This window comes from Coregonus clupeaformis, unplaced genomic scaffold (genome assembly GCF_020615455.1).
Source record: "Coregonus clupeaformis isolate EN_2021a unplaced genomic scaffold, ASM2061545v1 scaf0272, whole genome shotgun sequence".
NCBI lineage: Eukaryota > Metazoa > Chordata > Actinopteri > Salmoniformes > Salmonidae > Coregonus > Coregonus clupeaformis.
This window is the reverse complement of record NW_025533727.1, coordinates 137,159-150,587: the sequence shown is the minus strand read 5'-3', so window position 1 is coordinate 150,587 and position 13,429 is coordinate 137,159. Positions and strand designations below refer to the sequence as shown.

Genomic DNA, 13,429 nt, shown 5'->3' with positions numbered 1-13,429 from the left:
AGAGTGTGTGTGTGTGATAGAGTGTGTCTGTGTGATAGAGTGTGTGTGTGTGATAGAGTGTGTGTGTGTGATAGAGTGTGTGTGATAGAGTGTGTCTGTGTGTGTGTGTGTGATAGAGTGTGTATGTTAGTGTGGGTCTGTTAGTGTGTGATAGAGTGTGTCTGTGTGATAGAGTGTGTGTGTGTGATAGAGTGTGTGTGTGTCTGTTAGAGTGTGTGTGTGTGTGTGTGTGATAGAGTGTGTGTGTGTGTGTGTGTGTGTGTGTGTGATAGAGTGTGTCTGTGTGTGTGTCTGTTAGAGTGTGTGTCTGTTAGAGTGTGTGTCTGTTAGTGTGTGTGTGTGTGTGTGATAGAGTGTGTCTGTGTGTGTGTCTGTTAGAGTGTGTGTCTGTTAGAGTGTGTGTCTGTTAGTGTGTGTGTGTGTGTGATAGAGTGTGTCTGTGTGTGTGTCTGTTAGAGTGTGTGTCTGTTAGTGTGTGTGTGTGATAGAGTGTGTCTGCCCCCTCACAGTCCCCGCTGCTCCATGAGATGTTGTTTAATTTTATATTTAAGTCATTTAATATTTTCTTAAAGGTAATGTTAGGGTTAATGTTAGGGTTATATAAGGGTTATGTCCCTTCTCCATAGAGACTGTGGTTCCACCACCGTCTTGTTGCGTCCCACAGAGAGTTGGAGTTAGGGTCAGAGGGTTAAAGGGTAAAGGTTATAGAGCAGGGGTGTCAAACTCATTTTAGCTCAGGGGCCACATGGAGGAAAATCTATTCCCAAGTGGGCCGGACCGGAAAAATCATGGTATATATAACTTAAAAACAACAACTTCAGATTGTTTTCTTTGTTTTAATACGATCAACATACAACATAAAGCTGGAGCCTGAGGACAGTGTGTCCAAAATAGTACAAGCACAACATCACTATTAATCATAAAACACGTCAAGTTTATTTGAAAATTCTAAAGAAAAAGAACACACAAACACACAATGCCTCAGTGATTAACAGAACTGTTTCACAGATCACAGAACTATATCAGGGTGTCATTTCTCAGGCAGAAATGTAGATAAAAATAATGAAATCCTGTTCCCCAAACAAGTGCAAGAACCACAGAGTCAAGAATAGGTTAAATATACAAATAAAATCAATTAAAAACAATAGCACATCAACATAAAAACATAAAAATAAATCTGAAAGCGTTGCTCAAACTCCCGTAACAGTCCCGTTATTTTATCTTTGAACCGCTTTATGTCTGCCACATGTTGGGTCGCGCACACATTTTTCAGACAGGGGAAGTGAGCTGCATCACCACCGGCAAGTTGCGTCTCCCACAATGACAGCTTCAACTTGAAAGAACGTATGCTGTCATAATACTGCGTGACAACTTTGTTGCGCCCTTGCAGCTGTTTGTTCAAGTTATTCAGGTGCTCTGTAACATCCACCATAAATGCAAGGTCCTGCATCCATTCTGCGGAATGAAATTCGAACACTGGTTTGCCCTTTTCTTCCATGAACTGTTCAATTTCTTCTCGTAAATCAAAGAAACGCCTCAGCACAGCACCTCGGCTTAACCATCTTACCTCAGTGTGGTATGGCAGGCCATAGATGCGGTCTTTCTCTCTGAGAAGGCTGTCAAACTGACGGTGATTCAGGCTTCTGGATCGGATGAAATTAACAGTTTGGATGACCACCTTCATGACGTTATCCATCTTTAATGACTTGCAACACAAAGCCTCCTGGTGCAAAATACAGTGAAAAGTCAAAAAATCACGTCCTCCATTTGCAGATTGCACTTTCTCTCTGAACTTTGTCACAACGCCTGCTTTTTTCCCGATCATTGAGGGCGCACCATCTGTAGCCAGGCTGACAGCGCGGGACCAGTCCACTCCGACCCTGTCCAGCGCGCCGACGAGTGCGGTAAAAATATCAGCTGCTGTCGTTGTATCTGTCATCGGCACCAACTCCTCGGTGACGGTCAATGTGTCATCAACTCCGCGGATGAAAATGGCCAGTTGTGCAACATCTGTAATGTCCGTGCTTTCATCAATTGCAACCGAAAACGCAATAAATGACTTTACTTTTTGCTTCAACTGGCTGTCCAAATCCACTGAAAGATCGGAAATCCTGTCTGCAACTGTGTTTCTTGTCAGGCTGATATTTGCAAAAAGCCTGCCGCTTTCAGGGCACACAATCTCCGCTGCCTTCATCATGCATGTTTTTACAAATTCACCCTCACTAAATGGTTTTGAAGCCACTGCGATTTCATTAGCAATGAGGTAGCTAGCTTTCACTGCAGCGTCACTGATGTCTCGGCTGTGAGTAAACACAGACTGCTGTTTCTTCAGACCCGCCAACAGTTAATTCACCTTCTCTCATCTCCGCTGTCCTTGAAAGTTGTCACATTTGTCGGCATGAAGACTCACATAGTGGCGGCTGAAGGTTATATTCTTTCAGCACTGCAACATGCTCTGAACACACCAAACTTACAGCTTTCCCATTCAATTCCGTGAATAAATAGGATGACAATTTTTCTTGGAACACTCTGCACTCTGCGTCCACTTTTCTCTTTTTGACAGAGACATATTGGGGCAATGAGGGTGCCAAAGCACATAATGTTAAAAGTAGAAGCCGTAATAAATATCGCGGGCAAAACAAAGTAGCTCATTGGCTGCACGTGCTTGACCTACTTGCTCTGCCCCGGTATAAACAGTTTGCTTGCTTAACACAATTGCTATTGCGCCATCCAGTGGACGCAATTGGAACAGCAGTTTATTTTATTGAAAAATTGCAGCGCATTTTTATACTTTACAAAAAAAATAAAAAAAAACTTTTTTTTTTTTTTTTCTCTCAAAATCATCTCGCGGGCCGGATTAAACCCGTTTGCGGGCCTGATCCGGCCCGCGGGCCGTACGTTTGACACCCCTGTTATAGAGGTATGGGTTAGGTTAGCATACATACACTGCTCAAAAAAATAAAGGGAACACTAAAATAACACATCCTAGATCAGAATGAATGAAATAATCTTATTAAATACTTTTTTTCTTTACATAGTTGAATGTGCTGACAACAAAATCACACAAAAATGATCAATGGAAATCAAATTTATCAACCCATGGAGGTCTGGATTTGGAGTCACCCTCAAAATTAAAGTGGAAAACCACACTACAGGCTGATCCAACTTTGATGTAATGTCCTTAAAACAAGTCAAAATGAGGCTCAGTCGTGTGTGTGGCCTCCACGTGCCTGTATGACCTCCCTACAACGCCTGGGCATGCTCCTGATGAGGTGGCGGATGGTCTCCTGAGGGATCTCAGACCTGGACTAAAGCATCCGCCAACTCCTGGACAGTCTGTGGTGCAACGTGGCGTTGGTGGATGGAGCGAGACATGATGTCCCAGATGTGCTCAATTGGATTCAGGTCTGGGGAACGGGCGGGCCAGTCCATAGCATCAATGCCTTCCTCTTGCAGGAACTGCTGACACACTCCAGCCATATGAGGTCTAGCATTGTCTTGCATTAGGAGGAACCCAGGGCCAACCGCACCAGCATATGGTCTCACAAGGGGTCTGAGGATCTCATCTCAGTACCTAATGGCAGTCAGGCTACATCTGGCGAGCACATGGAGGGCTTTGCGGCCCCCCAAATAAATGCCACCCCACACCATGACTGACCCACGCCAATCCAGTCATACTGGAGGATGTTGCAGGCAGCAGAACGTTCTCCACGGCGTCTCCAGACTCTGTCACGTCTGTCACATGTGCTCAGTGTGAACCTGCTTTCATCTGTGAAGAGCACAGGGCGCCAGTGGCGAATTTGCCAATCTTGGTGTTCTCTGGCAAATGCCAAACGTCCTGCACGGTGTTGGGCTGTAAGCACAACCCCCACCTGTGGACGTCGGGCCCTCATACCACCCTCATGGAGTCTGTTTCTGACCTTTTGAGCAGACACATGCACATTTGTGGCCTGCTGGAGGTCATTTTGCAGGGCTCTGGCAGTGCTCCTCCTGCTCCTCCTTGCACAAAGGTGGAGGTAGCGGTCCTGCTGCTGGGTTGTTGCCCTCCTACGGCCTCCTCCACGTCTCCTGATGTACTGGCCTGTCTCCTGGTAGCGCCTCCATGCTCTGGACACTACGCTGACAGACACAGCAAACCTTCTTGCCACAGCTCGCATTAATGTGCCATCCTGGATGAGCTGCACTACTGATAGATTAATTTGTATTTTAAGAATAATGACTAAAGGATTTCACCCCAAATACAGTATAAATGTGTGAACGGTGTTAGAGATATAATGTAGTGTCAACCCACTAACAGAGGGGGAGGAGTTAGAAACTGCTGAGAAAGCATTCAAGGGTGAAGGGGACTGAGGAGCTGTTTAAAGGTGGGCGGAGCAAAGTGCCTTTGTGTGTCAGGGGGTATAAAGGCTGTGTATGTATTTTTTGGCGCCAGAGCTCTCCATGATTAAAAATACAGATTATTCTTGCTGGTTGCGGACCTTTGTTTAATTCATGATTAAACCAGAGAATTTACACCCTCTGGGAATTATTCAGAGCATTAAGTTTGATTAATTAGAGATATACATTCTCGTGACAACTACCTGAGCCACTTGTGTGGGTTGTAGACTCCGTCTCATGCTACCACTAGAGTGAAAGCACCGCCAGCATTCAAAAGTGACCAAAACATCAGCCAGGAAGCATAGGAACTGAGAAGTGGTCTGTGGTCACCACCTGCAAAACCAGTCCTTTATTGGGGGTGTCTTGCTAATTGCCTATCATTTCCACCTGTTGTCTATTCCATTTGCACAACAGCATGTGACATTTATTGTCAATCAGTGTTGCTTCCTAAGTGGACAGTTTGATTTCACAGAAGTGTGATTGACTTGGAGTTACATTGTGTTGTTTAAATGTTCCCTTTATTTTTTTGAGCAGTGTACTTCCTCCATAAGGACTGTGGTTCCACCACCATCTCGTTGGAGTTAGGGTCAGAGGGTTAAAGGGTAAAGGTTATAGAGGTATGGGTTAGGTTAGCATACATACTTCCTCCATAAGGACTGGGATTCCACCACCATCTCGTTGCGTCCCACAGAGGCGATGAAGGCGAAGGGCCAGGCCAGCAGCATCATGAAGGCTGCCAGGAACAACCGGATGGGGAACAGAGTCACCGTCATCAACGCTATCTGAATTGAGACAAAGATGGAGAAGAGAGATTTAGATCGACAGGAACAGCTTGGATAGACAAGAGATATTACTGATAACATGAGAATGAGATCATCTCCTTTTCCCAACCCCCAAGAAAAGGTTTTGAGGCTGCTGCACACGTACAATATGGTTTCTAGACTTATCTACTATTGTTCAGAAGTCAAACAGTCAGCAAGAGTTTATCTCCAGCACCTTTTATGATGTCTGGCTTTCAGCGCTTATCTTAAGTCAACATTTATCTTTCTGATATCACGACTACTGTGCTGCACACATACACACCACTGTTTCTCCTATATTCATTTAACCGTGGCCTATTATATATACTGAACAAAAATATAAAAACGCAACATGCAACAATAAGAAATATTTGACTGAATTACAGTACATAGAAGGAAATCAGTCAATTGAAATAAATTAATTAGGCCCTAATCTATGGATTTCACATGACTGGGCAGAGGCGCAGCCATGGGTTGGCATAGGACCACCCACTGGGGAGCCTGTCCCAGCAATTGAGAATGAGTTTTCCCCACAAAAGGGCTTTATTACAGACAGAAATACAGCTGTCCGGGTGGCTGGTCTCAGACGATCCCGCAGGTGAAGAAGCCGGATGTGGAGGTCCTGGACTGGCGTGGTTACACGTGATCTGTGGTTGTGAGGCCGGTTAGATGTACTGCCATATTCTCAAAAACAACGTTGGAGGCGGCTTATGGTAGAGAAATTAACATTAAATTATCTGGCAACAGCTCTGTTGGACATTCCTGCAGTCAGCATGCCAATTGCACGCTCCCTCAAAACTTGAGACATCTGTGGCATTGCGTTGTGTGAAAAAAACTGCACATTTTAGAGTGGCCTTTTATTATCCCCAGCACAAGGTGCACCTGTCTAATGATCATGCTGTTTAATCAGCTTCTTGATATGCCACAACTGTCAGGTGGATGGATTATCTTGGCAAAGGAGAAATGCTCACTAACAGGGATGTAAACAAATTTGTGAACAGAATTTGAGAGAAATAAGCTTTTTGTGCGTATGGAAATGTCTGGGATATTATATTTCAGATCATGAAACATGGGACCAACACTTCACATGTTGCGTTTATATTTGTGTTCAGTAATATATATCAGTACCAGTCAAAAGTTTGGACACACCTACTCATTCAAGGGTTTCTCTTTATTTTTACTATTTTCTACATTGTAGAATAATAGTGAAGACATCAAAACTATGAAATAACACATATGGAATCATGTAGTAACCAAAAAAGTGTTAAATCAAAAGATATGTTATATTTGAGATTCTTCAAATAGCCACCCTTTGCCTTGATGATAGCTTTGCATACTCTTCGCATTCTCTCAACCAGCTTCATGAGGTAGTCACATGGATTGCATTTCAATTAACAGGTGTGCCTTCTTAAAAGTTAGTTTGTGGAATTTCTTTCCTTCTTAATGCGTTTGAGCCAATCAGTTGTGTTGTGACAAGGTAGGGGGGTATACAGAAGATAGCCATATTTTGAACCACCCCAGGTCACTATAGATTCAGGTAGAACCACCCCAGGTCACTATAGATTCAGGTAGAACCACCCCAGGTGAGGTCACTATAGATTCAGGTAGAACCACCCCAGGTCACTATAGATTCAGGTAGAACCACCCCAGGCCACTATAGATTCAGGTAGAACCACCCCAGACGAGGTCACTATAGATTCAGGTAGAACCGCCCCAGGTCACTATAGATTCAGGTAGAACCACCCCAGGTCACTATAGATTCAGGTAGAACCACCCCAGGTCACTATAGATTCAGGTAGAACCGCCCCAGATGATGTCACTATAGATTCAGGTAGAACCACCCAAGGTCACTATAGATTCAGGTAGAACCACCCCAGGTCACTATAGATTCAGGTAGAACCGCCCCAGATGATGTCACTATAGATTCAGGTAGAACCGCCCCAGATGATGTCACTATAGATTCAGGTAGAACCACCCCAGGTCACTATAGATTCAGGTAGAACCACCCCAGGTCACTATAGATTCAGGTAGAACCACCCCTGGTGAGGTCACTATAGATTCAGGTAGAACCACCCCAGGTGAGGTCCCTACACCCAAACAAGGACATTGCGTTCTTCCACCTCTGGCCTGCTGGCCCCTCTACCTCTGCGGAAGCACAGTTCCCGCTCAGCCCAGTCAAAACTGTTCGCTGCTCTGGCACCCCAATGGTGGAACAAGCTCCCTCACGACGCCAGGACAGCGGAGTCACTCACCACCTTCCGGAGACATTTGAAACCCCACCTCTTTAAGGAATACCTGGGATAGGATAAAATTAATCCTTCTACCCCCCCCCCACCAAATATATATATATATTTTTTAATAATTATAATCAATAAAATAAAATAATTATAATAATTTAAATATATATATAAAAAATTAATAACAAATAACAAAAAAAATATGTAAAGTGGTTGTCCCACTGGCTATCATAAGGTGAATGCACCAATTTGTAAGTCGCTCTGGATAAGAGCGTCTCCTAAATGACGTAAATGTAAAATGTAAATGTAAATGTCACTATAGATTCAGGTAGAACCACCCCAGGTCACTATAGATTCAGGTAGATCCACCCCAGGTGATGTCACTATAGATTCAGGTAGAACCACCCAAGGTCACTATAGATTCAGGTAGAACCACCCCAGGTCACTATAGATTCAGGTAGAACCACCCCAGGTCACTATATATTCAGGTAGAACCACCCCAGGTCGTGTAGTAGCAGAGAGAACAGTCTATGACTTGGGTGGCTGGAGTAAATTCTTTGGGCCTTCCTCTGACACCGCCTGGTATAGAGGTCCTGGATGGCAGGGAGTTCGGCCCCAGTGATGTACTGGGCGGTACGCACGACCCTCTGTAGCGCTTTACGGTCGGATGCCAAGCAGTTGCCATACCAGGCGGTGATGCAGCTAGTCAAGATGCTCTCAATGGTGCAGCTGTAGAACTTTTTGAGGATGAGGGCCCATTACAAATATTTTCAGCCTCCTGAGGGGGAAGAGGCGTTGTCATGCCCTCTTCACGACTGTGTTGGTGTGTTTGAACCATGATAGATCCTTAGTGATGTGGACACTGAGGAACTTGAAGCTCTCGACCTGGTCCACAACAGCCCTGTCAACGTGGATGGGGGTGTGCTCGGCCCTCCGTTTACTGTAGTCCACGATCATCTCCTTTTTCTTACTGATGTTGAGGGAGAGGTTGCTGTCCTGGCACCACACTGCCAGGTCTCTGACCTCCTCCCTATAGGCTGTCTCATCGTTGTCGGTGATTAGGCCTACCACCGTTGTGTCGTCTGCAAACTTGATGGTGTTGGAGTCGTGCGTGGCCACGCAGTCGTGGGTGAACGGAGAGTACAGGAGGGGACTAAGCACACACCCCTGAGGGGCCCCCGTGTTGAGGATCAGTGTGGCAGATGTGTTGTTGCCTACCCTTACCACCTGGGGACGGCCCGTCAGGAAGTCCAGGATCCAGTTGCAGAGGGAGGTGTTTAGTCCCAGGGTCCTTCGCTTAGTGATGAGTTTTGAGGGCACTATGGATCACTTTCGTTCCCGGTTCCGTTTCTGTTCCTTGAAAAATTAAGTTATTTTCTGGTTTTGTTCCCTGAAACGGTTCAAACCCCAGCTCAAAACTGAACTTGGATCTGTGTTTAGTAGCAATGATATCCTTCGCCACCGTCGTCTTACCACAGATAGTCATGACTATTCAACAAAACAATACATCATTTTGAAGTTTATTTCCAGGTAATGAAGTTGAGGGTGCAGTATTTATGAAGTTTGTCAATGAAGACACAAACTATCATATCTCAGCTAGTTTAGCCAGCTAGTATAGCCAGCTAGTTTAGCCAGCTAGTTTAGCCAGCTAGTTTAGCCAGCTAGTTTAGCCAGCTAGTTTAGCCAGCTAGTTTAGCCAGGGAAAACTGGGGTAAAAGAGCATGCTGGGCGCACAAGCGCACTAGGCTAGTTCAGAAGACAGGTTGTAGTTTTTAATGACCTGATATCAGGAGCTGGAGGCGAAAAGTTTGATTAAACAATTCAGAGACTGAAACGAATAAATCAAATGACTTATAATTAAGGAGAGCAAATCTATATACAATTCCGAAATTAGCTATAACTGTCAATAGTAAAACAAAGCTTAAAACGATGTTGCAGTGAACCCTGAATACAGAAAATGAACGGTGAATTCGCTTCCGGACGCCGTAAACTGTGCCCACAGAGTTTCTAAACCCAGAGGCGCAAGATCACGATACATCCGGGCTTGCGAAACAGACCAGGCCGGGGTTTGACAAGTCAATGAGAAGTAAAAGATTATTCCTTAGTTGTTAATTTAATCAAAATCGAAAGGCACAACCTAGATTCGAGACCATGTTATTACTCCAATCTTGTGAAAGTGACACGTTTTCATTTTCGTCAAAAACAACTTTATATCGAAGGAGTGCCTTTGAGTGCATGCGCAGTTCGGCGCGAGACGCCCGTTAGACCGCGAACACGTGTTTCTACGCATGCGCTTAGCTATACAACGTCGCCATGACATCGCCTACGAGTGTTGATCGGGGATTTCTATTGGAGAAGCAGTTTTAGCCCATCTTCATACTGCATTTACATTTTAGTCATTTAGCAGACGCTCTTATCCAGAGCGACGTACAGTTAGTGCATACATTTTCATACTGCCCCCCGTGGGAAACGAACCCACAACCCTGGCGTTGCAAGCGCCATGCTCTACCAACTGAGCTACAGGGGACTGCACTGTCAGCCCCATCTTTTGACAGAAGAAGCAACGGAAGAGTTGCTGGCATAGTGACAGTCAGTGCTCTGCACTGTCTGGTTCTTTAACTCTGCACGCTTGGATCAAGTGGGATACATGAATTCCCTGGTATATGTCATCCTCCTGTACAATGTTAGCCAACTATTTTTTTTTTCTCCAGCGTTCAGCAACAAGCCTCCACAGATGCTGATGGAGCAGGAATACAAAGCGATCACAAGTGATGATGTTCGTGCCTCTTGCGACCCTTTTGCAAACGACGTATCGTCTTGTGCTATCGCAATAATTCCTTAACATTGGTGGCTGGCTTATCAGCTATGTTACCTAACGCCTAACCACGCCAAGACGCGAATTGTTGTCTTGGTGTCGTGGTTTATGTGCAAGGTAATGCGCGGGTTCCAAATATTTTTTCCAGCTTGTTGTGAAGACTTCGTAGCTAAAGTATGCGAGCCAAGTGTGCAACATGTAGCCAGCCTTCTAGCTAACGTTAGTTGCTAGTCAGTTAGGCTAGCTAAATACCTTGATCGGTAGTTAGCTGGCTAGCGAACCCTTATATAAATCTAGCCTGTCTCTATCGATTTTTAAACTAAACAGGTGAACGTGTTGCACCAGTTGTAATATTTTCGCTTACCTTTGCCTTTTCGAGCGGGGTGAATCTCAAGTCATGCACAAAAGGGTTCCTAAATGGTGGAGCGAGTTCCTTCTTCCCATCTCCTTCCCCAGGACACCGTCTGATGGTCGGGAACCTCATCCTCAACGGACCCGAGAGGATGGAACCTGTATCGGAAACGCGACAGCAGCGAATTTGTTTTATGTAAATCTCCACAACGTTGTATCGTGTCTGTGTCTACCTAATTCCGGCACACATGTTATTATCTTCGTTCCCAAGAGGCTGGAGGATTAGCCAAGGATCATGTGAAGTCGGGCAATAGCTTCCCTCGTACGCAGTACGGATGTCAGACCCGCTAGACTGCTATCCTAACTGGCAGACTACCGTTGCTAGAAGAGTCCCCCTTCCTGGCTGCTTCTTGAGAACGCATGCGCCTAGTTGTCTGACTTGACTCAAGATAAACATATACATTTTAGTCGTTTAGCAGACGACTCTCATCCAGAGCGATTTACAGTAATGATGACTGAATGAATACATGTTCGTACTGGTTCCCAGTGGGAATCGTGCCATGCTCTACCAACTGAGCCACACGTGTTCTCAAATCTTTGTTGTATTTATAATAAGTTCATGAACTGTTAAACGTTTGCAGAGCTTATAAGACACTATAATAATGATAATAATATGTGTGGCGCTTATATTAGCCCAGTTACACACAATTGTGTAATGGAAATGTTTTTGTTGTTGTTGTTGCATATCCCAACTCCCCCTGAGACACTCGCAGGGAGTGGGGTCACGGCCAGGGTCCCCATTGTCGAGGCTACCTGCCGCCCCTATATTGATTGGGAATTGTGTGATTCGTTATTATGATGCTTGCCTATTTTTTATTTATTTTTTATCGATTAATTGCATTGGTGTTTCAGGCCTTGGTATTTATTCATCAGAATTTGCATGAAGTAATTTGCACATAAAACGTCTGTCCAGTGCCATATACTAAGTGTTTAAAGCAGCACACCAGGTCTAAATGTAGTCTGTAACATGGTACATTTCTTCACTTAGGAATCGAACATACTACTTATCTAATAATCTAAGAGCTGAATTTAGCAATATTGCTGAATTTTAGCTCAGGCTGCAATTTATGCAAATAATGAAGCATTGTAACAGGCTAATGCTTCTCTCTAACAGTAGAAGAGATGGGAAACCTGTCCTTTTGGTTTGCTGCTATGGCAACAGGTGACTTTCTTTCTCATTGACCCTCTCTCTTCTCCAGACTGCTAATGTAGTAGCAGCAATACAGTATGTTTTGCATGCTGTAGGCCTACATAGCAAAATGCACAAATATTAAGCATCAGCACTGATTTAAAGGCCCAGTGCTGTCAAAAACGTAATTTTCATGTGATTTTATAAACACTGCATGTACAAAACATTAAGACACCTGCTCTTTCCATGACATAGACTGACTAGGTGAATCCAGGTGAAAGATATGATCCCTTATTGAGGTCACTTGTTAAATCCACTTCAATTTGTATTTGTATTTATTAGGGATCCCCATTAGCTGTTGCCAAGGCAGCAACTACTCTTCCTGGGGTCCAAACATATTAAAGCACTTACATTACATATACAACAAAATATAAAACAGTACATCATATGACATTATTACACCACTACCTATCTACAATACAAAATGTTTAATACCACCATACAACAATATCACAATGTGTGCGTATGCATGTGTCTATACGCTTGTTTGTGTCTCTTCACAGTCCCCGTTGTCCCATAAGGTGTATTTTTACCTGTTTTTTAAAATCTGATTCTACTGCTTGCATCAGTTACCTGATGTGGAATAGAGTTCCATGTAGTCATGGCTCTATGTAGTACTGCTGCGCCTCCCATAGTCTGTTCTGGACTTGGGGACTGTGAAGAGACCTCTGGTGGCATGTCTTGTGGGGTATGCCTGGGTGTCTGAGCTGTGTGCCAGTATTCCAAACAGACACCTCGGTACATTCAGCTTATCAACACCTCTAACAAAAACAAGCAGTGATGAAGTCAATCTCTCTTCCACTCTGTGCCAGGAGAGACTGACATGCATGTCATTAATGTTAGCTCTCCGTGTACTTTTAAGGGCCAGCCGTGCTGCCCTGTTCTGAGACAACTGTAATTTTCCCAAGTCCCTCTTTGTGGCACCTGACCACACTACTGAACAGTAGTCTAGGTGCGACAAAACTAGGGCCTGTAGGACCTGCCTTGTTGATTGTGTTGTTAAGAAGGCAGAGCAGCGCTTACAGTGGCTTGCGAAAGTATTCACCCCCCCTTGGCATTTTTCCTATTTTGTTGCCTCACAACCTGGAATTAAAATATATATTTTTTTTTTTTTTGGGGGGGGGGGGGGTTGTATCATTTGATTTACACAACATGCCTACCACTTTGAAGATGCAAAATATTTTTTTTTGTGAAACAAACAACAAATAAGACAAAAAAACAGAAAACATAAGCATGCATAACTATTCACCCCCCCCCAAAGTCTATACTTTGTAGAGCCACCTTTTGCAGCAATTACAGCTGCAAGTCTCTTGGGGTATGTTTCTATAAGCTTGGCACATCTAGCCACTGGGATTTTTGCCCATTCTTCAAGGCAAAACTGCTCCAGCTCCTTCAAGTTGGATGGGTTCCGCTGGTGTACAGCAATCTTTAAGTCATACCACAGATTCTCAATTGGATTGAGGTCTGGGCTTTGACTAGGCCATTCCAATACATTTAAATGTTTCCCCTTAAACCACTCAAGTGTTGCTTTAGCAGTATGCTTAGGGTCATTGTCCTGCTGGAAGGTGAACTTCCGTCCCAGTCTCAAATCTCTGGAAGA

General features: G+C 44.3%; 1 protein-coding gene across 1 annotated transcript in view; it reads right to left on the bottom strand.

Moving 5' to 3' along the window:
* Nucleotides 1–12,035, bottom strand: part of LOC121542590 (lysophosphatidylcholine acyltransferase 1-like) — a 105,533-nt gene extending 93,498 nt beyond the window's left edge. The window contains exons 1-2 of the mRNA XM_041852015.2: nucleotides 10,594–12,035; nucleotides 5,020–5,159 (exon numbers count right to left, since the gene is read on the bottom strand). Of these exons, the coding sequence (XP_041707949.2) occupies nucleotides 5,020–5,159; nucleotides 10,594–10,713 (260 nt within the window). The 5' untranslated portion in view covers nucleotides 10,714–12,035. The remainder of the gene's footprint in view (nucleotides 1–5,019; nucleotides 5,160–10,593) is intronic.
* Nucleotides 12,036–13,429: the final 1,394 nt, after the last annotated feature.